The sequence below is a fragment of the Cnephaeus nilssonii genome (assembly GCF_951640355.1).
Source record: "Cnephaeus nilssonii genome assembly, chromosome: 15".
Taxonomy (NCBI): Eukaryota; Metazoa; Chordata; class Mammalia; order Chiroptera; family Vespertilionidae; genus Cnephaeus; species Cnephaeus nilssonii.
This window is the reverse complement of record NC_137086.1, coordinates 14,016,940-14,044,483: the sequence shown is the minus strand read 5'-3', so window position 1 is coordinate 14,044,483 and position 27,544 is coordinate 14,016,940. Positions and strand designations below refer to the sequence as shown.

At 51.5% G+C, this 27,544-nt stretch overlaps 1 protein-coding gene across 2 annotated transcripts in view; it reads right to left on the bottom strand.

Annotated features, from left to right (window-relative positions):
* The window catches only part of LBH (LBH regulator of WNT signaling pathway), a 30,159-nt gene extending 14,200 nt beyond the window's left edge, over positions 1–15,959 (bottom strand). The window contains exons 1-2 of one of the 2 annotated variants that reach the window (XM_079792626.1): positions 15,861–15,959; positions 7,533–7,635 (exon numbers count right to left, since the gene is read on the bottom strand). In XM_079792626.1, coding sequence (XP_079648752.1) covers positions 7,533–7,610 — 78 coding nt within the window. In that variant the 5' untranslated portion in view covers positions 7,611–7,635; positions 15,861–15,959. Of the gene's footprint in view, positions 1–7,532; positions 7,636–10,154; positions 10,387–15,860 lie in introns of those variants that run through there. The other variant, XM_079792625.1, reaches the window with a different exon arrangement.
* Positions 15,960–27,544: the final 11,585 nt, after the last annotated feature.

Here is a 27,544-nt window from a genome sequence, read left to right as displayed (position 1 = left end):
TGCTTGACTTCAGGGAAGCAATATTTCTCAACCATGACCATTCATGAGCCAGACCTGGGACCCCAGAAATACCAAGATGGCTCAGGGGACGGAGCATCCATCTGTCCAACTTTCATGGGACGCCAGGCTGAGGCAACGTCACTGGTCCTCCTTAAGGTCACATGGCACTCTGATGTCATTAATAGAATAAAGGAGATAAGTAGGGCCTGTACAAATATACTTGTGTAATTTTGTCCACACACCCACTGTGGGACAAGAATATGATCACCAGCTATTTTGCAATGCTGGCTAATTGCCTAACATCATCAACTGCTATCATCTCTGCTCAAAATAAGCAATTAACAAACTAGAGGAAGATGTACAACATCTCCTAACCACTTCAAAATAACCAAGCACCTTTCTGACTCAATCCACAAAGCTCCTCCATTATTCCATCCCTACAGATTTGACACCCGGGAGATCCTCTTTGCTAGAGCTTTCAATGCCAGGCGCTTATGTTTGGATAAACTCTTTGATTTGTTTTCTGTTTTTAAGGTAATCAAGAGGCTTAATAATGTTGAATCTCTTTGAATCAGTAACTCCACTTCCAGGAATTTATTCCAAGGAAACGAATCAGAACTAGGCAGAGATTTACGTAAAATGAGGCTTGGAGCAGTGCTCTTTATAAGAACAAAACACGCCACCACCTAAATTTTCAGCGATAAGAAGTGGTACATAACAGAATGAAATGCCATTTTACAAAGAAAACCAAATTACTGGAACACAGTCACAGTATTATAGCACGTGAACAAAAAGATTCAGCATAGCATAGACAGTGTTATGTCAGTTTTTTAAAAATGTAAATGCATATTAATATACTGGAAGGAAACATACCAAAATGGTTCAGTAAATAAGAATATGGGTGTTCTTTTCTTTATACTTCTCTACATTTTTTCCTACATTTCTAAAAGGAATGAATATTACCTTTATAATATCACACACACACACACACACACACACACACACACACACACACACCAAGATGCCTCTCAAATCCAGGACGGGCAAAGTAAGAAGGTGGACTATTAATTCTGCCTGGGGACAACTATTGAATTCAAGGTATTCTAGTAACAGAGACCAACCACCTCTGGACTGAGGTTTGTGAACACCCTCGTTGCTCAGGCCAATCCTACTTTGCCTGAGAAACCCAGGCCCTTCCTCTCCATTGGCTCCAATAAAATTCCTGCTCGAGAAGCAAGCTGTCGCTGCTGCTGCTTCAGCTAAGTGCTTGGGCGCCTCTTCTGTACAGTTTACTGAAAAGGAGCTTCTGATGGTGCACGGGAATGAACTCCAGCGGGAGGGGCCGAGGGAGCTCCCAAACACCCCCTTGGTCAAAGTGCTCGCTGGAAGGCAGCGGGAGAAACGTTTGGCTGACTGCGGTTTTTCTCTAAGACAGGTCTGTGCAAGAAGGGGCCCTCCCCGGCTGAGGAGTGAAGCCGCAGCCACAGGCTTGGTTTTACGGATAAAGCCTCCTCCTGAGGTGGGCTGGGGGACAGGGGAAGGACAGGTGGCGAGGCGACAGGCGGCAGAGGTGGCACGGGGCTGGCAGACTGGGAAGGAGTGAAGTCCCGTCAGCTCTGAGCCCCGTGTGAATGAGGGGCTGTCTTCATACCCTCCGAGGATTATTTTAGGACTCGGGCCTGGGAGATCATTTCAGGACATTCACTAGACACCAGGAATAGCTCTTGGCTCGAGTCACAAGATTCGCCACCCAAACTCATCCCTTTCCCTAATGGTACAGTCCTCCTTTCTACCCAACATGGGAGACCGGGGCGGCATAGAGAAAATGCTGATCCTACAAAAGTCTACGCCATGGGGCGGCCAAGGTAGAGGGATTGTCCTCAGTGCAGGGAAGGGAGGGGGGAAGGGCCCAGCCAGCTCCTGGAGGACCCTGCGTGGAGCACCGCAGGAACAAAGCAGAGTCTAAGACACGGACCCAGCTCCAGGCGCGATGAACACGCCAGCACTTGAGAGGCGTCGGGCCTAACACAGGCCCTTTGAGAGCAGGCCGGCTGTATGGTTCTAGTGTGCACCACGTTGGCTCGGAAAGTGAAGAGAGCTTGTTCTCTCCCTGGACGGGCTACAGACTCACTGTTGTGATCACGGTGTGTGTGAGCAGGGGGGTGGGGGAAGAGGTAGCGGGGAGGGGGGCCCCCCACGGGAATAATTCTAGCCCTCTGCAGGCCCTCACCCAGGGGCATTCCAAACAGAGAACACTACGTTTGTGTCCAGGCTTCGGGCCTAGGAAGGAAGGTGCCGGACCCCGCGTAGAAAGGGGGCTGGGTCTGAACAGCGTGTGCTGACTCCAAGAAGCAGGCTGCAGACACAACGCCGCCCAAAGCACCAGACTCCCTGTGCTTCTGCGCCCTGTGGCCCTCACTGCCCGACTTGCATCCCATGATTATGATTGGTACCAAGGAGGGGCTGGGGTGGCGGGGGGCGGGGCAGGAGAAAGAAAACGCGCTGCGATTCCAGTAACGTGTCGTGTCCATGGCTGGATGTCTCCTGCCAAGTGCTTTGGAATGTTAGCTTTATGTCTCTCCAGGGATGACGGAGGCCTTTTTAAGTCTGATGTTGTGAAAGATGCTTTCCTGGTGACCACGGGGCTTCCAAGGGGCTGCTCAGCAGAACGTGCGGGGTACCACAGCTGGGGGTCACCCACAAGACATGGGGCGAAGAGGAGAAGGAAGCAGGTAGTTGAAAAGGTAATGCCCAGCACAGACTCATGAGCAGGGGCTTGTGGGAGACGGAGGCAGGGGTAGGCAGCAGGAACCTCTCTGAGAACTTCACTCAGAGAAGAAGCTCAACCCATCACATATTTCAACACGTGCATTTAACAGGTGGGAGGGGCTCGGGGAAAGGCAGGCTCGTGGAGATGTGAGTGAAGACAGCATTTCTAACCACTGCCTGACTTCAGTGACTAAACCCAGCCTGATCCCTGCTTCTGATAAAGAGTGAGGAGGGGGAGAAAGGAGCCAGCTACTGTTGGGCCAGGGAGCTAGAAAAGGCTGAGAATTCGGTCCAGGGAGAGGTGAGCGCAGCCAGCAGAGTGCTTTAGACCCGTTCTGATGCGGAGCTAGAACCGAGGTGCTCGGACTGCCAGGAGCAAATGACAGGGCTGTGGCAAGAGTAGGTCACCCCCCCTGTTCCTCCTCCCTACCATATAAAATACCAGGATGTCCCTCCCTCCGGTCGTGGGAAATGCAGGGGAAGATGCAGGGAAGCTCTGAGCTCTGTGGATCCCAGGGAGGGCACGGGCACGGGGCATGGTGGTGTGTGAAGACCTCACTCCTTCTGGGTGACAGCGCATCCTCCCGGCTTCCCTGAGAGGGAGAGCCGGCCGCCGGTGTGACTGGAGGATGGGCATCAGGTGGTAGGAGTGCGTGACCAAGACCAGCAGAAGGAACACAAAGGGCCTCCGGTAAGGGCCACGCGTACCCATCAGAGAGGAATTTAAAGAACCTAGGGAAGGATAAAGTCATCAGATCTTGGTCCAGATGCTTTAGAAGGGACTTAGCAAGGGAGTAAACCTGGAGAAGCTCAGCATGCTGTGCTGGGGGGCTCTGGGGTTGTGGCAGCATCCATGTCCCCAGGCAAATGCTCAGGACCCCTCCCTATTCAGGACCCAGGCCAATCGTGGGCAACATGGAAGGAGACCCAATCAGAGAGGCATTCCAAATGCCACATGCTTAGAACCCCTGGAGCCAGGGCCGTGCAAAGCAGCCCTGACCTGCCTCCTTGAATTAGGGAAAGGAAGAAGGCCTTAGACGGCATAAATTCTATCCCAGGGCAGGACCTCGGGAGACCCACAGATGCAGTGTGTGTGGGGGGCGGGGGGAGTTGCAGCCATCAGGGACATAAATATCCTCAACGAGACCCTCCCACTCAGCCCCGTGAGCTGGCTGCCACCCACAGCCAGCCCGAAATGTACTCAGACTTTCTAGTAACCATTTACTCACCCAACTGGTGGGTGTTGTCATTCATGCCAAGTGAGTACACAGACATGAATTTCTCATAATGACTCTCTAAACAAATGTTAAGACAAACCAAGGCACTGGCTCTGTCGATTTTTAGACAATGCTCACAAAATAGCACTAACGTCCTAAGCACAAAAGATCGGGCTTGCCTGAATCGTTCAGGGGATACCAAGGCATTTCTGTAAAGCTGGGACCGGCATGAGACCAAGGAGGCCCTTCACAGGCCCTGAGGCAGCAGCGAGGCTGGCTGGCTTTAGAACCAGGAGACTGGGTGGCACTGAAACCACCACCACCTGCTCTGTGGAGGCCCTGAGCCAGTGGGCACCTTGATTTGGGAGGGGTGTAAGAAGGGTGAAGGCTGATGGGCACCAAGAGGGTAAGAAGTCATCCCCCTGCCCTCAGAGATCTGAGCAGGGGGAAGGTAAAGTGGAACCCAAATCCTCAAAACCCAGTGCAGCATCATTTCAAAGCACAATGTGCCACAGGTGTTGAAAGAGGTCAGCCATGGCGCGGAGAAATCAGGAAAGCTTCGTGCTGGGTAGGCCTGGAAGGTGGGAGAATGACTGACAAAGCCCAGTGTGCCTATTTACTTTACGACCTTGTTCCAAGGTCAAATCACAAGCCTCAGATTCTATTTCATCTGCCAAGTCGGGATTGATGTCTCCTTCCCACTTTCCGTTCCTTGGAAAAGCAGGTCTCAGTGAAAAGCCGTGTACTATTATTACCCGCAGGCAGAATGCCAAGAACAGAGCTCTGAGATCTTCCGCCCCCAGATCTGAGCCCAGCCTGAGCATGCACAGTGGACGGCTCTGGCCAAGTGCAGTCCCAGCCAATCCCCAGAGCGCTGGTGGGAACGTGTTTAATGGGAAGGCACTAGCTTGGAGCGGGCCCGAGAATACCCATCAGATAGCCATTGTCAAGCCGGCTCTCTGCAGAGTCCCGCACCTGACATCCACGGGGCATGCCAGGGGGTATCTGGAGATGCAACAAAATTCGATTAGAGATGCAGGTGCCTTCTCAAAGTCCTAATTTTCTTTCAAGGCCAGCCCCAGTTTGACCTCAATCCAAGCCTTCTCATTGCCACCCATACCTGGATTGGCCATGGCTTCTGCATTGCTCCACGAGCCTGCCTGTGCTCCCGTTGTTATGTACCTGCTGGCTTCCCCCATGAGCCCTGAGCCCTCTCTGTGCAGGTGCCTAGCACAGCGCCTTACACTTAACAAGTGGCCAATAGATGTTGCCTGGTTAAAGATGACAAGCTTTCTCTTCACCAGGCAACCAGAAGGCCTTTCTGAAATTTTGTGAAACTTTCAAAGAGTGCTTTGAAGTTCTAGGAAAGATATTTTGGAACTGGACAGTAGTCCCCCCCCCCCCCCCCACACCCCCCTAGGCCGCAGCGACAAGTTTCCTGCAGGGCTGTGAGAACTGGATGGTGGCCCTCCGTCCAGCACCACAGGGAAGAGTTGAGGGCCCTTTTTTCTTCAGGCAGCACCAAGACATCTCAGGAGCCCAGAGGTGATTTGATTTTCATCCTGCCGTTGCAGCCCCAACTCAGGCTTCCTCACCCCGTGTAGCAGCCCCGTCCTCCATCGTCACCTGCCCTCTCCCTCAGACCCAGCCCGACGGCCTGAGAAAAGTGCCCTGTCGGACCTGGCCTTTTATCCTGGGACACATTCAAACGGAGAATGTAAAAAGCACACACCACACATACCGACGGCTGTGTTTGGAAAGGTTCTGTGATGGAAATCTCAAACTCAGAACTGAAAGAAAATCTCACCTGTAACCACAAAGGGATTCAGTCTGATTCAGTGGCTTGGAAACTGGTACTTGAAAACACCCCAGCTGGCGAGCCAGGGAACTTCTGCCCTCCTACAGGCTGTGGGGCCAATTGCCTCGCTCAAACCCACTCTGGATGTAGAGGACATACACCCCCCAGGAAAGGGTATTCCCCTCTCCCCGCCCCCCACAACCCCTCAGGCCACCTGAATATTTATTTCCAGCCAGAAAAAGTGGGCAGGCCACACTGACAAAGCAAAGGGGTCTTCTTGAACCTCCCCAGCATGCCTGTGGGTGACTCCGCTGTCCCCTGCCAATCTACTTGACCCAACCTTAGCTTTCATCAAGGCAGCCGTTGATCGCCCTCCACTGCACCCACCTGGCTTTCTGTTTGTTTCTTCCTTTACTAAATGAATGCCCCTGGGATGGTTCTAAGGAATGGTTAGCCGGAGCAAGTCTGGAACCTGGTCAAGAGCCAACTCGAGATACAAACACATGATCCATCAGAAGAGCAAGGCTTTGTGGTTCCAGACCCAAGCCACCTACTCAGTCTGAGCCTGTTTCCTCATCCGTAAAACCAGAATTCCCCCCTCAGGGCTGTGGTCAAGAGGGAATGAGGCACTGGCTGGGTAGTTCAGTTGATTAGAGTGTCATCCCCATACACCAAGGTTGCGGGTTCGCTCTCCAGTCAAGGCACATACAAGAAGTAACCAATGAATACATAAATAAGTGGAACAACAAATCAATGTTTCTCTCTCTCTCCTTTCCTCTCTCACTATCATCTGTACAGTGCATGGCCCACAGCAGACATGCAGTTAATATCTGCTGAATGGGCCCATCACTCCTTTCTCCCCCCGCCCCCCCCCCCCCATTTTTCTTCCCCGGGCCAGCCACCCTACACAATTTCCCTAGCCCCAAGGTCTTTCCTTAAAAATAAGACTCCTAATGTACGGTAATAACTTAGGTGCTCTCCTCGGAAATCTGCACCACAGGTAACCACAGGTGTTTCAACGCCTCCATCAGGGGGCAGTGGAGGAGCAACATGGCAGGTCAGAAAGAGCTGTGCTGAGGATCCAAAGCTCTTACTTACGCCACATTTTCGGTCCTTTAGATCGTATTTTTAAATCCACCACACAGGACAATTTCTAAGCTAGATCCCAGCAATGGCGCCCCTGAGAGAGCCTCTCTTTGGGGAAAGCTCTCTTCAATTCTAAATAGTTTGAACAAGAACTCGGTTGGAATCAGTTGGTCAACCACCGTCCTGCGGAAGAAAGCAGCCTTTGACACAGCTATTCCTCCACCACACCACCCTTCCCCATTAGCTGACCCTCACAGCCATGCTCCCACTGCCCAAGGCCAGGCTGGGAGGGGAAGTTCTGTCTGAACCGACTGCGAAAATTACTTCCTCCTTAGCTGCCTTGACTGGGAGAGTCCACAGCCGCCAGGATGACTAATTAATAGCATCGGCTCGTGTTTGCTGAATCCTTACTGTGTCCCAGGTTCCATGTGTGCCTTATACACAGTCTATCATCATGGGGAATCTTCCCCACAAGTCTATGAGGTGAAGACTATGGTTGCCCCATTTTACAGACAAAGAAACTGAGGCTTACTGGCATTCGGGGACTTTCCCAAGGTCACACAGCTATTAGTGGCACTGGGATGCAGAACCAAGCCTGCCACCAGGCCCCGCAAAAGCCACTGGGCTCTGCAGAGCTAGAAGGAACCCAACACTGAACTCACCTGGTAGGAAAGGCCATCCTTTTGGGGGCTGAGGCCAATCTCCTCCATGGATGGGGTGCTCATCATCACCTCAGTCATCTCGGCCGATCTCAGATAGTCAGGGCTGCCAAGAAACCCAGACCAGAAGTCAACAAACACACACTTTCACATTCGTCCTCTCGGTGCACTCTGCTGCTAGATCAAGGGAGTGTCTGGAGGCAGGATGAGAGGTGTTCAAAACAAAACTCACAGAAAAACAAGCTCACCCCCCGAAGGAAGTGCCTTACAAGGCCAGAGCATGGGGCTCTCAACTGGATCAACAAAGCCCATTGTCTGAAAACCTCTCTGGCCAACCTCCTCGTCCCTCCTCTCCTGTGCTAACTAGTCTCCACTGGCACAGAGGGATGGGTTTTCTTTTAAGTGACAGAACTAGAAAGAAAACTAAACAGTAGGTAGCTGAGCCCATCTGTCTGTATGAACAAACCAATTCAACCCTTCTCCTGCGGAACTGCATATTATTGTGACATCATAATAACAGGTCAACCTCAGGGAAACCAAGTCCAATAATACTGCCTTCTTAAATTCCTCTCTGGTGTTGCTTTTTTTTTTTCCCCAAAATGTCCCACTTAAAGCCCCAAGGGGTCAGCTTTCTGCAAGCTTCACATCTGCCATCCAACCCCCTTCTCTAGCCACAGCCACAGCAGCTGCAAGCTCACAGCTTGAAAAACATCCCTGGATTTAAAAAAAAAAAAAAAAAAAGCCTTAAGGATGCCCGGACTCTGATCGCAAAGGAAATTTCCAGAGGGGCTAAGCTGGCCCACCAATGGCAGACCTGTGAAAGTGCTTTGTACTCTGTAAGCAGGATACAAACATTCCATTATCCTCACACACGCCATGGGCACATACAGGGTCCCGAAAGCATGGTGCCAAGTGGTACCAGAGTCAATGTACTCACTACACAACACCCAATATTGTCCTGCCTTTACACGTGGTTTTAAAAAAAATTAAAAATGGAACGGGCTGTAGAGAGATTATGTCTAAGGGAACAGGGGTCCCAAACGCTTCTTCATTTTATGGATACTATAGAATAGAAACGACGTTGGATCTGAGAACGGACACAGTAGGTTCTGGTCCAATCTCTGCCACTCAAAAATGTGTGATTTTGAACAAGTGGTATAACTTCTCTGAGCCACAGGTGCCCGGTGTGTCTGTTACCAAGATGCTAATAATGCCTATCTCACAGTTATGCTGAAAAGCTCATCAGGAGGGGGGGGGGGGGGATGGGAGGCGCCAATCAACTATAAAATAACCCCAAATCTTAACTTCTCCGGGGATAATAACCCCGGTGAGCTCTAAGGGGTCAGAGCCTTGGCCACGGGCACAAAGCCTCCAATAGCCTTCAGTCTCACCCATATGGCACCTGGCTGCTTACACCCACGGAGGTGGTGGGGAAGGGGAGCCCCGAAGGAGAGGGGTCTAAGAGAAGATGCTGGGATTCGGGGCAAGTTTCGGGTCAGGAGCGGGGACTCCAAGGGCATTTTCCTCCTGGGTCACGGAAAGACTGCCGTCCCCCGTTCCTCGCCGCCCCTAAAGAACTCGGCCCGAAGAGCGAGAGCGCACAGAGCTCTCGCCAGGCTCTTCGCCCGGCGTAGGGGCGCTCGCTCCTCGCGCCGGCCGGCCGGGAAAGTTGAAGTGAGAAGCAGGAACTTTCTGGAGGGTGCCTGGGCTGAGCAGGAACGCGCCGAGCTGGTCTGCGGGGCCGGGCTCTCTGCGCCCGCACCTGAGAGCACGCTCCGCAGCCGCCAGCGCTCGCACCCCGGCCGCTCCTCCTCTTCCACGGAGCAGGAAGGAAGGAAGCAGCCGCAGGCGCAAGTCCCAGCGGCCCGGGGCCTCGCTCCGCAATCTGCGCATCCCTTCCAGCCCAATCCCCGGTGGAGTGCAAACCTCCGCTGCCCCCTGCCTGGCCCTGGCTCCTTCTAGCCGGGCCGGGGAGGGCGGCTCCTCCCCAGCCCGAGCCCCCACAAAAGCGCGTCGGTTTTTAAGGGCTATGGAGAGGGAATGGGGTTGGGAAGGTGCAGCGTGCGCTGGGGCTGCTGCTTGTGGCTTCGGACGGGTTACATTCCCCCCAACCACCCCCACCCTTCCGAGACGGGAGAGCGTTTCCCCGCACCGCTCCGAGCTCGGCAAACGCCGCCTGCACCAGCTCAGCCCCGCTGCCCCGGCCTCGACGCTCAGACTTGAAAGCAAACAAAAAGAAAAAGGGGAGGGGCTCGAGAAGAGCAGCAGCCCCCAGAACAGGGCCAGGCTCCGGCAGCCCTCCCCACAGGGAGTTTTATTAGCAGGGTTCAGACGTGACCCCTGGTTCTCCCCCCCACACACCCCATCACCAGCATATCTACACCTTCCCAGACGCCCCTTAAGTGAGGGCTTTGAGTTCACTTCCTTTGTCTAGAATGCTCTCAGCACCACCTCCCCCCACCCCCATCTTTGCAACCTTGACGTTGACTCCTGCACGGGCTTGGGCGGCGGGTTACTGCCACGCCGCCGCCGGCTCCCCTGGCACCCGAGCTGGCACGAGGAGGCGCCCGGACCCCGTAGCCACGGCCGCGAGGTGGATGCCCGCCGAGGGCGCAGGATACTCACCAATGAATGGGGAAATATACAGACATGAAGTCCTAGGGGAGGCTGACCCACGCCCTTGTGATTTAAAAACGGTCACTGCGTCCCGAGTAAGGATGGCACGGGCGCAGACAGGCACGGCAGGCGGGGGGCAGGCGGCGGAGTGCGGGCACTGGGCGTCCGCGGTCCCTCTTCCGGAGACAGCCCCACTGCCAGCTGCCTCGGCAGAGCGGACGGAGCTCAGGGTTCTCCACCGAGCTCGCGGCCCCACAAAGAGCCCGGGAAGTCGTATTTATAGGGGCGGAGGCGGGGCCCGACCCCGAGAGGCCCCGCCCTCCCTCGCCCACTCCTGGAATAACGTCACCAAAATCATGAATGGCTTCGGTGCTTGCAGATCCTGCGGACCGCAGCTCGGGGGCGCGCTCGGCTCTGCTCCTCGAGGGCCGTGTTTGCTGCAGCTTCTAGTCCGCCCCCCCCCTCCTGCCCACGACTCCTACACGCAGACACGCGCGTGGATACGCGCGCGCGCGCACACACGCACGAACGAACCGGGGCTGGAGTTCAATGTCAATGCCGCCTGGAGCTTACAAGCCAGCCCGCGTAGGCGCCCCCTCCCTGCACTCACCCCTAGGGACTTGGGGGCGCGAGGACCCTGGGCCTGAGGAGGGCGCTGGGCCCGCTCCTCCGGACGTGACCGCTGGGCGACCGCGCTGCGCTGAGGGAGGGCGCCATCCCTGGATCCTGGCCGCCTGGTACCAGCGCTCTCCTTTGCACTCACTCGCCCTCCCCAGCCCACACCTCGGGACCCTGCTTCAGCGTCCATCCCCCAAACTAGGCCTCTCCTTGGCATCCTCGCCTCCGGCCCCTCCATCGCTGCGGCCCCTCTATCCCTGGCAAGCTGCGTGGAAATGAGAACAGCGCTTAAAGAAACATTGGGAGGTGGGAGGTGGGAGGGGACACGGAGCTGGGGGAACCGAGAGCCCGAGGGGGTCGCGTTAGCTTTCGAGGGGCTAGTCCTGAGATCCATGGAGTGTCTTGTTTGTGTGAGAAAGGAAGTGGTGTCGTCTTAGGGTTTTTCCATTGGACACACACAGACACGCGCGCGCACACGCACACAGCAGCGGCGCGGTGCCGGGGGTGCGGGTGGGAGCTGCTCAGCACACCTCACTAGCCTTGGCTCCCAGATCTGCTCCAAGGAGAAGAAACAAAGAGACCCCTCCACACTGCCCAGGAATTGCAACTCCAAGGGTCTGTCCAGGCAGGCAGTCTGCACAGCCCCAGAGCCTGGATGGGAGTCTGCCCCTCTGTGGCTGGAGTGCATTGCTTCATACCTCTGCTCCAAACACTCCTGTAACATGGCTTTATAACCCTGACCTATGTGTGTACTTGGAGGACGTGTGTGTGTGGGGGGGGGGAGGGTATCAAAAAATTGGCAAATTAAAATGTGCTTTGAAGTCAGCCAGCTCTTTGAAAGGTAGTGAATGTACTAAATCCATTTATGTGCACTTAAAGGTGGAAATGAATAATCCTATCTCAAGTAAAGGATGATAGGCTTAGTGGTGAGGGCGTAACAGAGGTGTAATTTTCATCAGCCCACTTAATCTATAAGAATGGATGAGTATTGATTTTGTATATAAAAAAGAATGGATAAGAATAATTAAAAATAATTTTTGCTATTTTTAGTCATTCATATATACAATCTGAGTAAAAACTGTACTTTCTAGGAAAATGCAGCTTCCAGACAAACCCCCTAGTTGCTCCCTCCCCGAAGTGAAATTCAGGAGCTTCTCCCCACCCACCACCCAAGAGTTAAATCAGAAATTGACTTGTCCTGCCAAGTACCACCCCCATTCTGCTCCTCTGGAGGAGGTGTCCTACTGGAGGGCAATGCTTCGATGGACAGGAGCTGATGGGGGGTGCTCCAGGTGTGGGCTTACTGCTGGGGCCTGGCTGCTTGTGCCTTTTGCATAGGATGGGGAAGCTTCTCCCAGGCTGGGAATGACGTGGTCATTCACGCAGGTAACCACAGGAGAAGCCAATGGTTTCTAGGCTGGGACTTTGGGAGCCCTGAGCTAGGTCCTGGGCAAGCAGCACTGATGCCTCTTGCCATTTCTCCTCAGTAGCAACCCCTGGCAAGACCTGGATGAAAGGACTTGTGTCACGACTTTTACGTACCAACAGCCCCGCATTATATATTTGTGATTATTGCTTTGTGAAACTTTCAAAACTCAGAGACCCATCCTCACACACCCATATACCCTTGAAGTGTCGAAATGGCCTCATATTGGAGCAGAGGGTGGGAAGTAAGACCTCCATCAGCAGATATCTGGCCTCCGGAAAAAGTCCCTATATTGGAGAACACTGAGGTGCCTGCCCTAAGGGAGGGAAATGTTGTGTTAATGCCCATTTTAAGTAAATTTCACCTCTGTCAGTAAGTTGGAGTAGAAACCAAGCCTTGGGCTGTGACCCCCAAATCTACACTTTCTGTTTCCCTTCTGAGACCACAGTGACACATCCATTCATTTGAAAACACGGGAGGCATGGGGCTGAACTTGGATACAACTATAGCAAGTATGCCATTTCTCAATCATAATACTTTATATAGTACCCTGCGGTTTTTCCAAAGCATTTTCTTAAACTCAGCTCTCTAATGAACATAATAAGAGTAACATAGCACAACTAACAGCCCCCAGTTTACAAATATTCAAACTGAGGCTGAAACAAATTAGGGGATTTGCCAAAGATCACAGAGCTACTCTGTTACCTTGTTCTGGGTTACTGCATTTCCTTCAGATTTTTAAAGATAGGGGTATTGGTCATGCAGAATGTCCATTTCTTCTTAACATCCTCTGAGATAGGTTCCTATCCCACTGCCTTTGAATAAATGAAGAAAAAGAAACACAAGGGAATGAAGTTACTTAGAGCCCCAGAAACTTAGAGCTGAAAGAGACCTTCCAAATCACCTAATCCAGTTTCCTCATTTTACAGGCGAGAAGACACCTGAGAGATTAAATGGCAGGTCCAAGGTCACCAGGCTATTAAGTGGTGTAGATGGAACCTGAACGCAGGCCTTCACGGGGATGGTCAAATGTTCTTTCCACCACCACCCTACATCTCGCATTGCACTTGCCAAGAAGTCAGCAGCAGAAGTCAAGTACACGATTTGGACTCTCTCAACCACCTCAGCCAACCACCAACATTTAATGAGCATCTACTATGTGCAGATCAATGAACTAAATACTCAGCTAAAGCCCTCTGCACCCCCTCCTGCCTCCCACCTTTGTCCCAGGAACTAAAGGGTTGAATTGCAATTCTGCTTCAATAAAAACCCAAGTGTAATCAGAACTGCTTTGTTTTCCAACACCTAAAATTAGGATTTAAAAAATAATAAAGGTACCGAGCTTTATGTCTTACTAGAGGCCTGGTGCACGAAATTCATGCACTTGGGGGTTTCCCTCAGCCTGGCCTGCCCCCTCTCACAGTCCGGGAGCCCTGGGGGTATGTCCAACTGATGGCTTAGTGGGCCTAAGCCGTCAGTGGGACATCCTTGGCATTACCATGGAGGCAGGAGAGGCTCCCACCACTGCTGCTATGCTCGCCAGCTGTGAACCCGGCTTCTGCTGAGTGGCACTCCCCCTGTGGGACCACACTGACCACCAGGGGGCAGCTCCTGCATTGAGTGTCTGCCCCCTGGTGGTCAGTGCGCATCATAGTGACCGGTCATTCCACCATTCGGTCATTTGCATATTAGCCTTTTATTATATAGGATTAGAGTTACCTCCGGTGCCACTGTGCCATGTATGCAGGACATGTAGCTAATTATTCCTCGAGTAAAAATGTCCCCATTAAAATTCATTTAGCAACATATCCCCACACCTTTTCTCCCCTCTGCCTTGCAAAAAGACAGCATTGCATTTAATTTGCCGAGTCGTGGGGCAACTGGTCCTTTGGCTAGCTATAAGGAACTTCACTGAGTAACTGTTTGCTGAGTGAGGCACACCTATAGCTGTTAGCATATTTATGCCTGACAACAACTTGAAGACATAAGCACCATTGCCCCATTTTACAGATGGAGGAAGAGAGGCTCTGAGATGTTAAGTAGCTTGGGCAAGACTGCAAGGCTCTCAAATGGCTGAACCAGTATTTGACTCTGGCCTCTGTGGTTTTATTTGTTTGTGTTAACGGCTGAACTATAAACTAGATACAAAAGTGTGGGTTCCAATAGCAAAGTCCAGAACTACTGGTGTCCATTATTGGGGACCAGCTAGCAAAATACTAAACAAATTTCCCACCCGGGGAATCTGGGAGCTTCTTAAAGATATCAGTCAAAGGCCTGGGGTTGAAGAAGAAGAAGAAGAATGTGAATAGGAGAAGGGGAGTTTCTAGCCAATTTTTCGGTGAAACTTGTTTGAGTACATAAGAAATCTGAAAGGCAAGAATGTGTGTGGGTTGATGTGAGGCTGAAATGAGATAATGTTATGAAAACACTTGGTGAGTTGGAAAGCACTGAGCAGACACATAGCTTGTTTTTAAGGTGTTTGGGGGGAAAGAGGGGGTTCAGCAGAGATGATTGCATCTGCTTCAGTTTTTCACTCATTTTAACCACAGACCGCCCCATTTTCCCCTGCAGCCCCTTGACTGAAGTTTCCAGCTTTGGGGGGACAGAGGCAAATAGTGAAGCTTTGCCTGATGGGCACTGCCGTGGTCCTGGTGTCCCAGCACCTTCCCCCAGCACCCCCTCCAAGTTCCTCCAGTCTTTGGTGCCTCCCAGCAAGTGTCCAGCTGGGTTCTGGACACGGGATGGAGGGGCGAGTCCTGAGGGTGTGAGCATGCGTCCCCATCTTGGCTGTTAGGGAATCAGCAGTCCACAGCACAGAGCAACCCAAACCCTCCAGCCTTTCACTGGCTTTGCTGGACGTCCTCAGGCGAGTTGCGTGACCTCTGTGTCTCAGACTCCTAAAGCAATAAAGCAGGCAATAGACGTCTCTTTTTAGCTCCGGGGGTGCTAATAAGGCGGAGAGAAATTGCTTCTATAAATGCTCCAGAGGAAAGTGCTTTGCAGCCTATCATCAGAGCTCTGCGGCCCAATATAAAGCCTGTGGGTACCCCCGCCATGTGCCACCTCAGCGGGAGCCTCCTTCTTTCAACCCAGGATGCTCTCGCCCCCAGAAGAAGCCTGGGATCTGGCAGCTCATGAACTCTTGCCTTCCCAAATATCAAAGAGCTTGAGCCCTGGCTTTTTCTTTATGTCTCTCGAGGGGCCTTTGAACCAAAGGGATTTTTCAGAGAAAGAAAACTCTATGGAATCTTTAGGGTCCAGGCTCTTAAAAGAAAACACTAAACCTGGAACCAGTTCAAGGCTCTCGTGTCCAATTAAGGAAATACTCACATTCCTGTCCCAGCTCTGACCCGAGCATGCTTTCTCTCTCGCCACAGCTCCCCAGGAATGCACGCCAACAGCCAGAGGAGAGGTTGCTATCGCCAGGACACATGTCATATAGCCGGGCTCCTGGGGCGGGCTCCCGCGGGCAGATACCTTCCCCAGATTAGACAAAGAGCACGGGCCACGGAACAATCCACATTTCCCTCATTCCTCTCGGCCCCTCCACCCCACCCCCATGACATTTCACCCACAGCTCTGGGCCCGAGAAACTCCACTGTACCTGAGGGGGGCAGCGGGGGGGGGGGGGGGCGGGGAGGGGAGCGATGAAAAAAGAGGAATACACTTACAATAGTTTCTTGTGAAGAAAAGCACTTTCAGTTTTCTTTTCAAATCGACAGGATGTCGGCTAGCTTCCTCCAGGGCGGCTGTGTCCCTGCAGATTTCACGCCCACTGCTCCTCCTCCGAGGAGCCCGCGTGAATTATGCAGAGAGGAGCAGCTCCTCTGAATGCCTCTGCCAGCTCCCCGGCCTGCAACCTGCAACCCGAGCTCCCACCCGGCTCGCTGGAGTTCCAGGTGTGCTTCACACCCACACGGCGCCCAACCTTGAGATCAGATAGCTGGGTCCCTGTTACACCTTCGTGCCCTTTCAACAATTCACCTGGCGGGTAGTAAGCACCCAGTACGGACCGGAGGTGGTGCTTCCAAGAATCGCTTTAGAACTTCTGTTACCTCCCATCTCCATCACCCCCAACCATTCCAAACAGCACACACGCAGATAGGCCAACACAGCTTTTTTAAAAAATACATATTTTATTGATTTTTTTTTTTTACAGAGAGGAAGGGAGAGGGATAGGGAGTTAGAAACATCGATCAGCTGCCTCCTGCACACCTCCTACTGGGGATGTGCCAGCAACCAAGGTACATGCCCTTGACCGGAATCGAACCTGGGACCTTTCAGTCTGCAGACCGACACTCTATCCACTGAGCCAAACCGGTTAGGGCGCCCCGAGTCTCCATCCTTCCTTCCAGATTGGCTGCTCCCAAGTTCCTTTTCTAAATAAGTCAGGAGCTGCCTCTGGAGCAGGGCATGGTGTCAGTCACTGGGGAGACTGGAAGGACCAGAGGCCAGCCTCCTGTAAGATAGACCTATGATAACTGCAGCAGTAGAGGCATGTGACCTTGTCGGGGGGAAGGGTCCTGTGATGACTCTCGTCTTGGGGAGAGGGTGCTGACCACCAGATTATAAACTCTGGAAAGGTAAGGATTGAGTCTGTCTTCTTTACTGCTGTACCTCCACCACCTGGGAGAGTGCCTGGCACATAGTAGGCACTCAGGAAACATTTGTTGAATGAACGAATGAATGGCATCAGGAGAAGCTCAAGGGAAAGGATGCCACCGAGCTGGCCTCAGAGGATGAGTAGGAGCCAGAGAAGGGCCATCCTAGCAACAGGAACACCACCAACAAAGGCACAGGGTTGAGGAAGTGCCAGGGGTGTGCTGGGAAGTGAGCAAGAGAATCTAGATCGTGGGAGGGGGCACTGGAGTCCCCACCACTTCCAGTCCGCATGCTAACTGGAACTCTTATTTGTTAGTCCAGGGCCGTGTGCTCTGCAGAACGGACCGTGCGCAGAATGTCTAGCAGGCAAACACTTCTGTCACTTCTATTAGCCAAACCAATCCAGTTTCCGTCACCTGTGCATTACTTGAGTGAATATCAGCATGTCTTCTGTGGTGGGTGGGGCCCAAGCAGAAGTGTTAAATAGGTCAAATTGGGTTTATGTGAAATGTGTGTTCTGAGACTTCCCCTTTCCATTCCCTCTTGTTTCACACTTCTCTCCGGCCCGCCCCAGGCACCCACTGCTCTCAAAAACAACAACATTACAGCTTCCCAAACTCCAAAACCATCCTTTTCTTTTCCACTGACACGCTCCTCTGTTCACCCTTCAGCTCCATAATCTCAGGCAGCTGCCAGGCAAGAGAACTTGATCTGACAAATCAATTCACACTATGGTAAGAATGACCTGCTCGTAATACCTCCCAGGCCTCGGTCAAATAGCAAATAGCAGCATTCAGGCGGGGTGGGTGGGTGAGAGGCAAGATCTCTGTGGTCTCCGAGGCAACCAATGGTTAACGGCTAATGTACCAAGTCTGAGGGGAAACCAAGCCAATGTAAGACGGAGAAGGAAGTGAACCCCTCGGAAGGGCTGGGTGGGTGCAAGCAGTGGGCACCCACCCTATTGGTCACAGCCCTGTGGAGGATCTGGTTAGAATCCTTGCCCTCAGCTGGGATATGGCGCCAACATTTTAATGAATTACCTGCAGTGACCCATGGGAAGGGAGTAAAAATGGTCTCAGCAGACCCTTTTCTTCCTCCCTGCTTAAGAAGGGACAGAGCTTCAGACTGAAGGGGACTCCTACAAGTGGGCCCCGGGCACCCAGTGCCCTTGCCCAGGCCAGGCCAGGCCCGGAAGTCCAGGTGTGCACCGGAGAGGTGGCCCTGACCCACGGCGCGGTCCTGCGCCAGCCGGAGCAAAGCCGATGACAAGTGATGGTAAGAGAGGCCAAATGCCTTTTCACCGGCTTAACGAGGCCGGCGGGCAGCGGGGCTTTCCTGAAGGGTGTCTAAGCCCAGTGAGCCACAGGGTGGCACATGACAGGCCTGGAGAGCCAGTGATGTGACTGTCTGTCAGCTACTGAGGACCGCAGGGCAGCTGGCTTCCCGCCCCTTCTGCCCCGACTCCTGGAGCCTGAGGACTCCCCAGCGGCCTCTCAGCCAGCGCCCGGCTGTCTTGTCCCTTCGTAGCCAGGCCTCAGCTCAGGAAAGGAAACCAGAAAGGTGGAAGGCGATTCTCCTGAGACTGTTTTCCACGTTAATTCTTTAATTCCTTGATGTCACTATTGAAAAAAGCCAGAGCATTTTGTGTGTTTGAGTCTTTGGGGTGGCGTTCCCCACTCCTGGCCACATGCTCTCTTTCATTTGGGGGGGGGGGGGGAGAGCGCACCAATCAAAGTCCTGACTCACTCACTCCCAGTTCCACGCTAGACAGGGCCCCCTTCCCACAAACGCACCTGGGTCATTCTCATGGCATTGCCTCGTCGCCATTTAAAAAGAAGAAAATATAAACACTGATGAATTATACACCACATATGATGTCGTCTGACATGCGTCATAAGAGAACAAACGGGTCTCTTCACTGGCCCGGCCTCAGTTTACTCTTCTGTAAAATGGGCCTGACATCCCTGCCCTCAGCTCCTCGCTCAATAGGGGAGCCACAGTGGCAAGCGCTGGTCCGCCTTGGCAGAAAGGGGCAGTATCAAAGTATCCTCTGTTGGATCTGCTTGAAGATGAACAGTAAAGAAGGGAAAATGAAAGCCACACCAACGATTTCATTTTAGCTGGTTAACAGGAAAACTTAGCAGAGTCAGCAACCCCCTCTTGTTTGCTGAGAAAGAGAGGCCAAGCCAGTTATCTCAGGAGAGAAGGAGGCCAGACATGACTGATATCCCGACGCTCCCTGTTTGCAGCACAGTTTTAGAGTATTTGCACCGGCTCTCACACCAGCCAAGGCCTTGGCTGGAGGCACGCAGGTGTGAGAGTGGCCGCCCTCCGTGGCTGCCCAGGGTGGTTACGCTAGCCCTCACTGGCAGGCTCGCCGTCTCCCACCTTCACAGCCCGCCCTTCCACACGTGGGGACACTGGCATCTTAAAGCTATTTGTTCAACAAGGAGCATTAAGAAACAGCGAGGTGGCGGCTGCCAGCAAGTCTCCCGGCCTTTTGTTCTCGGGACCTCCGCGTGTCCACACAAGCACATTCCCTTGCGTGCCAGGGCCGTCGCGGCAGCTGAACAAGTGCTCTGTTTTCTGGATCCAAGTTGGGGAAATAACACGGACCTCAATCCAAACAGAAACAGAAGCCTCTCGTCCCATTCACTTTGTCTTACCACCTTTGTTTGTGTTTGGGGATTTGTCACAAGCAGCAACGAGCACCTCCCAGTGACTTCAGGGGAAACAGGTGTGAGGGACGGGTGCGATTCCAGGATGCCCGGCCTTCCCCTCCTGCTCAGAGCAATGGCAGGGAGCCGCGGGAGGCATCCGCGGGGATAACCTGATAGTAAGAGAGGAGGGGTGGACGGGAGAGAGAGGGGTCAGCGAGGGGCTGCTGCCATGGCCCACCAGGGCGGCAGTGTCCGTGGGAAGAGTGGATGATGTGGGGGGCGCGGGGGGACGATGCGAAGATGAAGCTTCAGAACTTACTAGTAGCAGCTGTTTGGATGCGGGCAGCCTCGGAGCCCTGGGTGCCGGGCCCTGTTGCAGATTGGGTTCTTCGGTGGCAGATGCGGAGATGGGGTTTGGGACCAGCATCGATAGAAGGAAGAGGGGAGTAGCAGGCTGGGCCAAGAGAGAGAAGTCTAGTTGAGATGCGGGCTCCACAAATCCCAGCCAAGCCTCTGCGGAGCTTTGGAGCAAATATTTCCCGTCCGTCCGAGGGTCCTGCATTGCGACAAAATGCCTGGGCCTTTGTTCCCTGCCTCTCTCAGTCTTACCCATGGGCTGTCCTGAGGAAGGGCATGCTTGGGAGAGGGGCTCTTTGCCACAGAGGCCGGCCTGGCAGGAGCTGACAGCTGGAGGCCCTTTGCCGACCCCACTCACCACAGCTGGGCAGCAGATCCTCCGCTGAAAGGGGCTCCAGGTGACACGTTTTCATTTCCATCGCAGACCTCGTAGTTCACAAGGCTCCTTCATGGCCTCTCTTCCGTTTGCCGTGCACCGCAGAGGGTGCAGCTGGGGGAACCCGCAGGGAAGGGACAGATTAGAGGCTGGTCCATCTTCCCCATTTCGCGGGCAACAACATTAGGGTCCAGAGAGAGGGGTTGCCTTTTCTCAGGTCTGACAGTGAGTGGTGAACTCAGGGCCAGCGCTTGGCCCTCCGGCTGGCCGGCCTGCGCTTGCCCTAAGGGAGAAGACTGCTCCGTGCGCCACATATCATGGTGGGAAGATCATTGCTCCCAGGCTGTAAATGGGCTCCATGCTATGTCCTCTGTCTTGCCCTTCAACGTCTTCAGTTTTGCTGCGGGTGCCAGGGATTCATGCACCGAGTGGGGGTGCACCAGGCCTGGGGAGAAGACTAAATTCAGATTCCCAGAGAGAAAGGGCGGGATGGGGTGCTTGGAAATCGGCGGATTACCAAAGCAGTTCCCTGCCTCTGGTTTCTAGCCTGGGACTAAGTCAGCTCAGCAGGGGTCATTCTGGAGTCTTCCATGATTTCTCTCGATGGGCGAGGCGTTGGCATGGCCACCGGCAGGCATGGGGGTGTTATAGGAAACCTCCCCACGAGACGACCGATGAGGGCGCCCACAGAGCGGGTGCCGAGGACACTCCATGACATTCCACGGTGTCCTCTGCTTGCCCCTTTGAGACCCAGGGGGCGCTCCGCGTCAGGAACGGATGTGCTTCTCTGAAGCAGCTGCTTCATTCTTTTACATCAGAGGTACAGGGAGCACTGTATGTGCTTTTCTTGCACTTTGGGTTTTTAGGTTAACAAGTCGGGGCTTGAGTTGAAGGTACCTTAGTCCAAGTGCATGGACCTTATGGTATTTGAGAAGATTCTGACCACACCAGACTTCGTTCTCTTTCACCTTTTATTTACCCTCCTCTCAATCTTTTCTCTTCTTATTTGTTAAAAATGTGTTTTTATTGATTTCAGAGAGGAAGGGAGAGGGAGAGAGAAGTAGAAACATCAATGATGAGAGAGAATCATTGATCAGCTGCCTCTTGCACACACACCCCTAACCCCCACTGGGGATTGAGCCCACAACCCGAGCAGGTGCCCTGACTGGGAATCAAATCGTGACTTCCTGGTTCATAGGTCGACGCTCAACCACTGAGCCACACGGCCAGGCTCTCTTCTTAGTCTTTAACCTTGCTCTATTTATGTGGTTTCTGTAAACTCCCTCAAATACTTTCTAGAATGATGTAATATGTAAATAACATGACATCTTTGCAGGTCTTCAGTTTGTCTTGGGACTTGCCTCTCTGAGAAGGTTCTTCTGTGTCACAACGTCCCGGGAGGGAGTTGTGATGGGACTCCAGGAGGGCCTGGTGCTTCCTCTCCCGCTGTGCAAATCACGGTCTCATCTTGGAACCACTGTGAATGAGGTTCTAGTGCAAATGGAGTCCTGGAGCAGCCTGACATGTAGAATGGTCACCACAACCCAGGTCTTCCAGGGTCTCAGGGGCGACTCCTGGACTTTCCCCATGTGGCCCTGAGTGCAGTGTACAGCCAGTCGGGCCACCTTGCTCATTGAGATCCAGACATGATGCAAGTTCATACCTGGAAGCTGTCTGGGTTTTGCAAGGGCACATCGCGGTTCTCCGAGGCATTTAATTATTTATCCCTGGGTGGGTCAGTGGGTTATAATCGCCTTCACTTTGGTGTTTCCACAAGCTGGGGCATTTCCCCCCCTCCTGCAGTCCTGAATGGCCCTTAAGGGGCATTCTTTCCAAGCTGACTCATCAAAGCATCTCCTCCTGGTATGAAGAACCTCAAACGAGCCCGAACAGGTTTGGCTCAGTGGATAGAGTGTCGGCCTGCAGACTCAAGGGTCCCAGGTTCGATTCCGGTCAAGGGCATGTACCTTGGTTGCAGGCACATACCCAGTTGGGAGTGTGCAGGAGGCAGCTGGTCGATGTTTCTCTCTCATTGATGTTTCTAACTCTCTATCCCTCTCCCTTCCTCTCTGTAAAATATTAATACAATATATATTTTTTTAAAAAGGAACCTCAAGCAGCATGTCCTACGGATGAACACATCAGCACTGGAGGGGTTTGAAAGCCACACTTGTCCACCTTTCTGAGAACCTGTTGAGACTGGTGCTTACTAGGTCAAACGCTGATTCTAGGATTCCTGAATTCCTGTGCTTGGACCTGATAATTCTGTACAAAAGGAATTACTCATTCTCAGGTGTCAAGAGGGCCAATTGCCATAAGCAGACAATACCCAGCCCTACCATGGGGTGTTTATTATCCTTTGTCTTTGGGTTATTTCAGATCACTGGGAAGGGAAGGAAAGGTAGTAATAACATCTCTTGGAAATGGCACATACATAGCACAAATTAACCTCTCTTAGCTTCCATTTCCTTGCCTGCCAAGGAGAGGGCAGGGACAAGAACGCCCACCTTGCAGAGTTGGTGTGAAGGGTACAAGAGTTAGATGACAGAAAACACCTGGTACAGCACCTGTCACAGAGGCAGATGGAGACCCTTATGCGGTAACTATTTCAACTGCCTAAAATGCACTCGGTCATCTGAACACTAAGATTTTGCTAGCTCACAGTGTGGTCCTTGGACCAAGCTTCATCAGCATCACCAGGCAGCTTGCTAGAAATGCAATTTCTCCACCCTGGCCCAGTCTCCTGAGTCAGAAGCTGCGTTTTAATGAGATCCCCAGGTGACCATATGCAGTCTGAGAATCATCAAATTAAGGGATGGCAACTTTACCTGTGAATCTGGTAGATCTGATGGCATTTCTCTTGGCAACCAACAGTCGGTAAACGAGTCTATCGATCAACTTTAGGCGATATTTACCCAAAACAGCCTGCTCCTGGGCCAGGCTGGCTCTGCAGTGGCTCTGGCAGCCCTCAGCTCACCCTGCTCACCTGCCTCCTGCGGTCACCTGCTCAGTGGCCAAGGCTCCAGGGAGATTGAAGGCTCCTTGTTTACTGGGCAAGTACAGATAAGGTTTCTCACAGCCCCACCTGAGTGCCGGTGCCAAGGTAAACTTGCTCTCCAGAATTGCTCCCTGACTGGAAAATGTGTCAGTCTATTTATTTCTCACTCCCACTGGAAAAAAGGTGGGGTGGGGGAGTGGTTGGTCATGATGTCATTCTTTCCACGGAACTTCTCAAAGGCATCGCATTTCACGGTGACTTAAGGCACCGCTTGTGTTTCGCTGCACAGTACGGAACAGAACTGGCCAAGAGCAAGGAGTTCCTCTTCCTTCTCCCAGCACTCTGCCCCTCTCCCCCCACTCTTCCTGGGGGGTTTTACTCCCGGAGGGTTTTGCAAGCAGCCCAAAAAAAGGAACCTGGAATCCAAGAGGTGTGGGAAAGTTTTATTAGCATTTCTTACAAAGATGACTTGAATCTGGGGAAACAGTTCCTGGTCCAGGGGGATGGAGGGCAGGTGCTGGCTCCAAGGGGGCAGGGATGGGGCTCCCTGGGACAAGCCTACTGCTCTCAGACACATCAGAGAATTGGGAGCAAAGGGGGAAACAATTTTTCTAAAAGCCATACAAAGGGTCAGCAATCGTTGGGGCCATTGCATTTCTCACAATTCTTGTTTGCATTTCTCTGAAGAAGAGCTAAGACTTTACAATTGGGTTTCTTCTGGCTGCCACAAGCTAATGGCTAGCAGAGAGCAGCAGAGGAAACCTGGACTCATGCTGGGAGTGTGAACTCATCATTCATTCCTCTGATGAAGATGTCCTGTAGTTCAGCTTTGCTTCCATCCCAAGTCTAAAGTACTTACTAAAAAAAATAAGAATTAATTAAATAAGAGGGGGCCCTTGCACAGACCAGTGAAGATAATGTGCCATGAACTGAGAAATATGATTAAGCCACTACAATTTTAAAACTGTTTTAAAATTTTATTTGTAATATCTTAACACGTAGATAAAAACCACAGACTAATACAGTGGACCCTTGTGGACTCACTTCCAGGTGTATCAGTCAGGATGAATTTGGTTGTGCTGTGGTAACAAACATCCCCAAATTTCAGTAGCTTAAAGCAACAAAGGTTCATTTCTCACTCATCTACCTGTCCTCTATGGGTTGCCTGGGGATAGTGTGCCTGCTCAGGGACTGGAGGACAAAGCTCTGTCTCTGCACTGCCATGTTGACCAAAACTCTTGTGCACTGGCTCATGAGGCCAGAAGCATAAGTCCCTGCCACTCCAGTTCATTGGCCAAAGTAAATCTCTAGGCCACCCCTAATTTCAAAATAGATGGGAAATGCAATCCTACCACGGGCAAATATTAGCAGATTGCCTTATTTGCTTCAGGTCTTTCTACTTTAAAGAGAGTAAATATTAAAGATACAACTGGGTTTCTCCCTGTATTCCTCCCCATCCCACACTCCTCCCTCATTTCCCATAGCTAAGTACTGTTTTGAACTCAGTGTCCATCATTCTTATGAATGTTTTTATATATTTTTATAAATGTATTAGAGGCCCGGTGCACAGATTCATGCACCGGTGGGGTCCCTTGTCCTGGCCTGCACCCTCTCGCAACCCAGGACCCCTCGGGGGATGTCAGAGAGCCAGTTTTGGCCAGATCCCCACAGACCAGGCCGAGGGACCCCACCAGTGCACAAATCCATGCACTGGGCGTCTAGCATGCATATAAGATCTTTGGTTAATCTCTTCCCGCCCTCTTTCCTCCCGCCTTCCGTCTGAGATTCATCAGTCTGTTCCATGTTTCCATGCCTGTGGTTTCTGCTCCTGCATTGAGCATCTGCCCCCTGGTGGTCAGTGTGCATCATAGTTATCAGCCAGTCAGCCAGTTGGCTGGTCGCTTAAGCTTTTATATATATAGAATAGAGGCCCGATGCACAAAGAGTCATGCAAGAATAGGCCTTTCTTCCCCTGGCTGCCGGCACCACCCTCGCTCCGGCTGGAGCCGCCTTTCCACCTTCACTCTAGCCCAGAGCTGCTTTTCCACCTTCGCTCTGGCCCGGAGCCGCCTTCTGCCTCTCGTCTTGTCACGTCAATTTGCATATTCCCTCCTTATTGGCTGTGGGTGCCGCCATCTTTGTCGCTGAGCTATGGTCAATTTGCATATTCTGTCTTTATTAGATAGGATATGTATCCATAGACAGCTTAAAGTATTATTATGCTGGCTTTTAAACTATAAGTGTATGCATAGTATTAAAATCTTCAGTAATGAGCATTTCCTCTTCAGCATTGCAATGATGAGATATTTATCTGTGCTAACACATGCTTGTGGCATTTCATTATATAACACAATTTAGGCATTCACTCTCTTGTCAATGGACATTTAGGTTGTTTCCATGCTGCAGCAAACAATCTCAATCCATGTTTCCTGTGCACACATACAAGGCTATATGCTTCAGAGTACAATTTCTGGACATGACCACCTACGGGTTTATTAGTTATTGCTAAATTGCTCTCCAAAGTACTGGTATCAACTTACAGTCCCACCAGCAGTGAACGAGGCTCTGTGATTAACCAGATCTTTGCTAACATTGGCATCGGCTGACATAAATTTCTGCAGATCTGGTGGGTGTGAATGGTATTTTATTATTATTTTGATTTGTATTTCTGTGATTAATAGTGAGAGCTAGCATGTTTCTGTACTTTTATTGAGTTTCTGGGGTTCCTCTTCTATGAATTAATAGTTTATGTTCTCTGTCCATCTCCCTGTTGTGCTATCTTTTTAAAATTAACTTCTTGAATGATTTCTTTACATGTTATATTCATCCCAGGCTATGGCTTGTTTTTCACCTTGTTAAAGTAGACTTTTGTGGTGTAGAAGCTAATTTTAATGTAGTCAAAATGATCAATTTTTATGGTTTCCATTTTGTGTGTGTGTTTTAAAGGCACTCCTTCATCTTAAGGTCATAAAGAATTTTTCTTTATTTTCATCTTGCGTTTCAAAGTTTTGCTTTTTGCTTTTAGCTCTTTAATCCACCTGGATTAAATCTACCATATTTAAGGTAGAAATCTGATTTCGTATTTTCCACATGGATAAAAGTTGTTCCTAGGACTCATTTATTAAACAGCCACCCTGTCACCCTGCTTTGTAACATCATCTCTGCCTTGTGTGTTCCAAAGCATGGGTGAGCAGTGGCTCAACTCTCCGTTCTGCTCTATTGATCTATCCTCTTGCCCTAACCCTATTGTCTTCACTACTAAATATTTTCATAATAAGTCCTGACAGGGCAAGTTCTTCCACCTTGTCCTTTTTCAAAATTGCTTCTCAGTTTTTCTTGGCCCTTTGCCTTTCCAAATCAATTTTGAGATCAGATGGTCTAGTTCCAAACCAAATAAAACGAAACACAACACCCTGTTGGACTCCCATTAAAATTCTATAGATAAAATTGGCATCTTTATGATTTTGAACGTTTCATTCTATTCCTTTTCTTTTGTATGGCATGCGCATATAATTTCCAAGCCCTCCATAAGACCCTCATTTCCTCCTTTGCTCTCCTCGCCAACCTTACTTACTAGTACTTTGACTCAAACATTGCTTACTTCCTTTTTTTTTTTTTTTTAATTGTGGCTTCAGTTTCTTTTCTTTTAAAAAATATTTTGTTTTGAGAGTATGTTTATTAAAGCTGGGGACAGTGAAACAAGGAAGGACCTAGAATAGAAGCAGCAATAGGAAAGAGCCTAGGCGGGCTGCTTTGGCTCTTTAGCTACGTTATGGGAAAGAAGTGAGCCTCGGAGAGGCTGCTGTCGGCTCCCGGGGGAGTCAGAGAAAAGGGGGCCTTGGGGACAGGTTTAGGGGGTTAGCCCGGATGAGCTGCTGCTGCCCTTTGCTCCCTTGGTGGCAAGTCTCATGGGGTCCCTTGGAGTTTAGGGCATGCCGGTGGGAGAAGAAGGGAAGAAGGGAAAGGTGCAGGCATGCTCCCAGGAGAGAGAGTGCCTTCAGTTTCTTTACTGATAGTAGTTATCTCATTCTTTCTTTCTTTCTTTCTTTAAATATATTTTTATTGCCTGGCCAGCGTGACTCAGTGATTGAGCGTCGACCCATGAACCAGGAGGTCACGGTTCGATTCCCAGAGTACATGCCTGGGTTGTGGGCTCGATCCCCAGTGGGGGGCGGGGGGGGGGCATGCAGGAGTAATTATCTCTAAGGTCTCCTAAATCCAACTCTTGTCGGTGTGCAAAAGATAAAACCAAGACACAAGTTATAATGATAATGAGATAAGGGAGAAGGTTTGGTAGTCTCCTGTGAGGAGATATGACAGCATAATTCTCTATGGGGGTTGGGGGATACTCAATAATCTTTG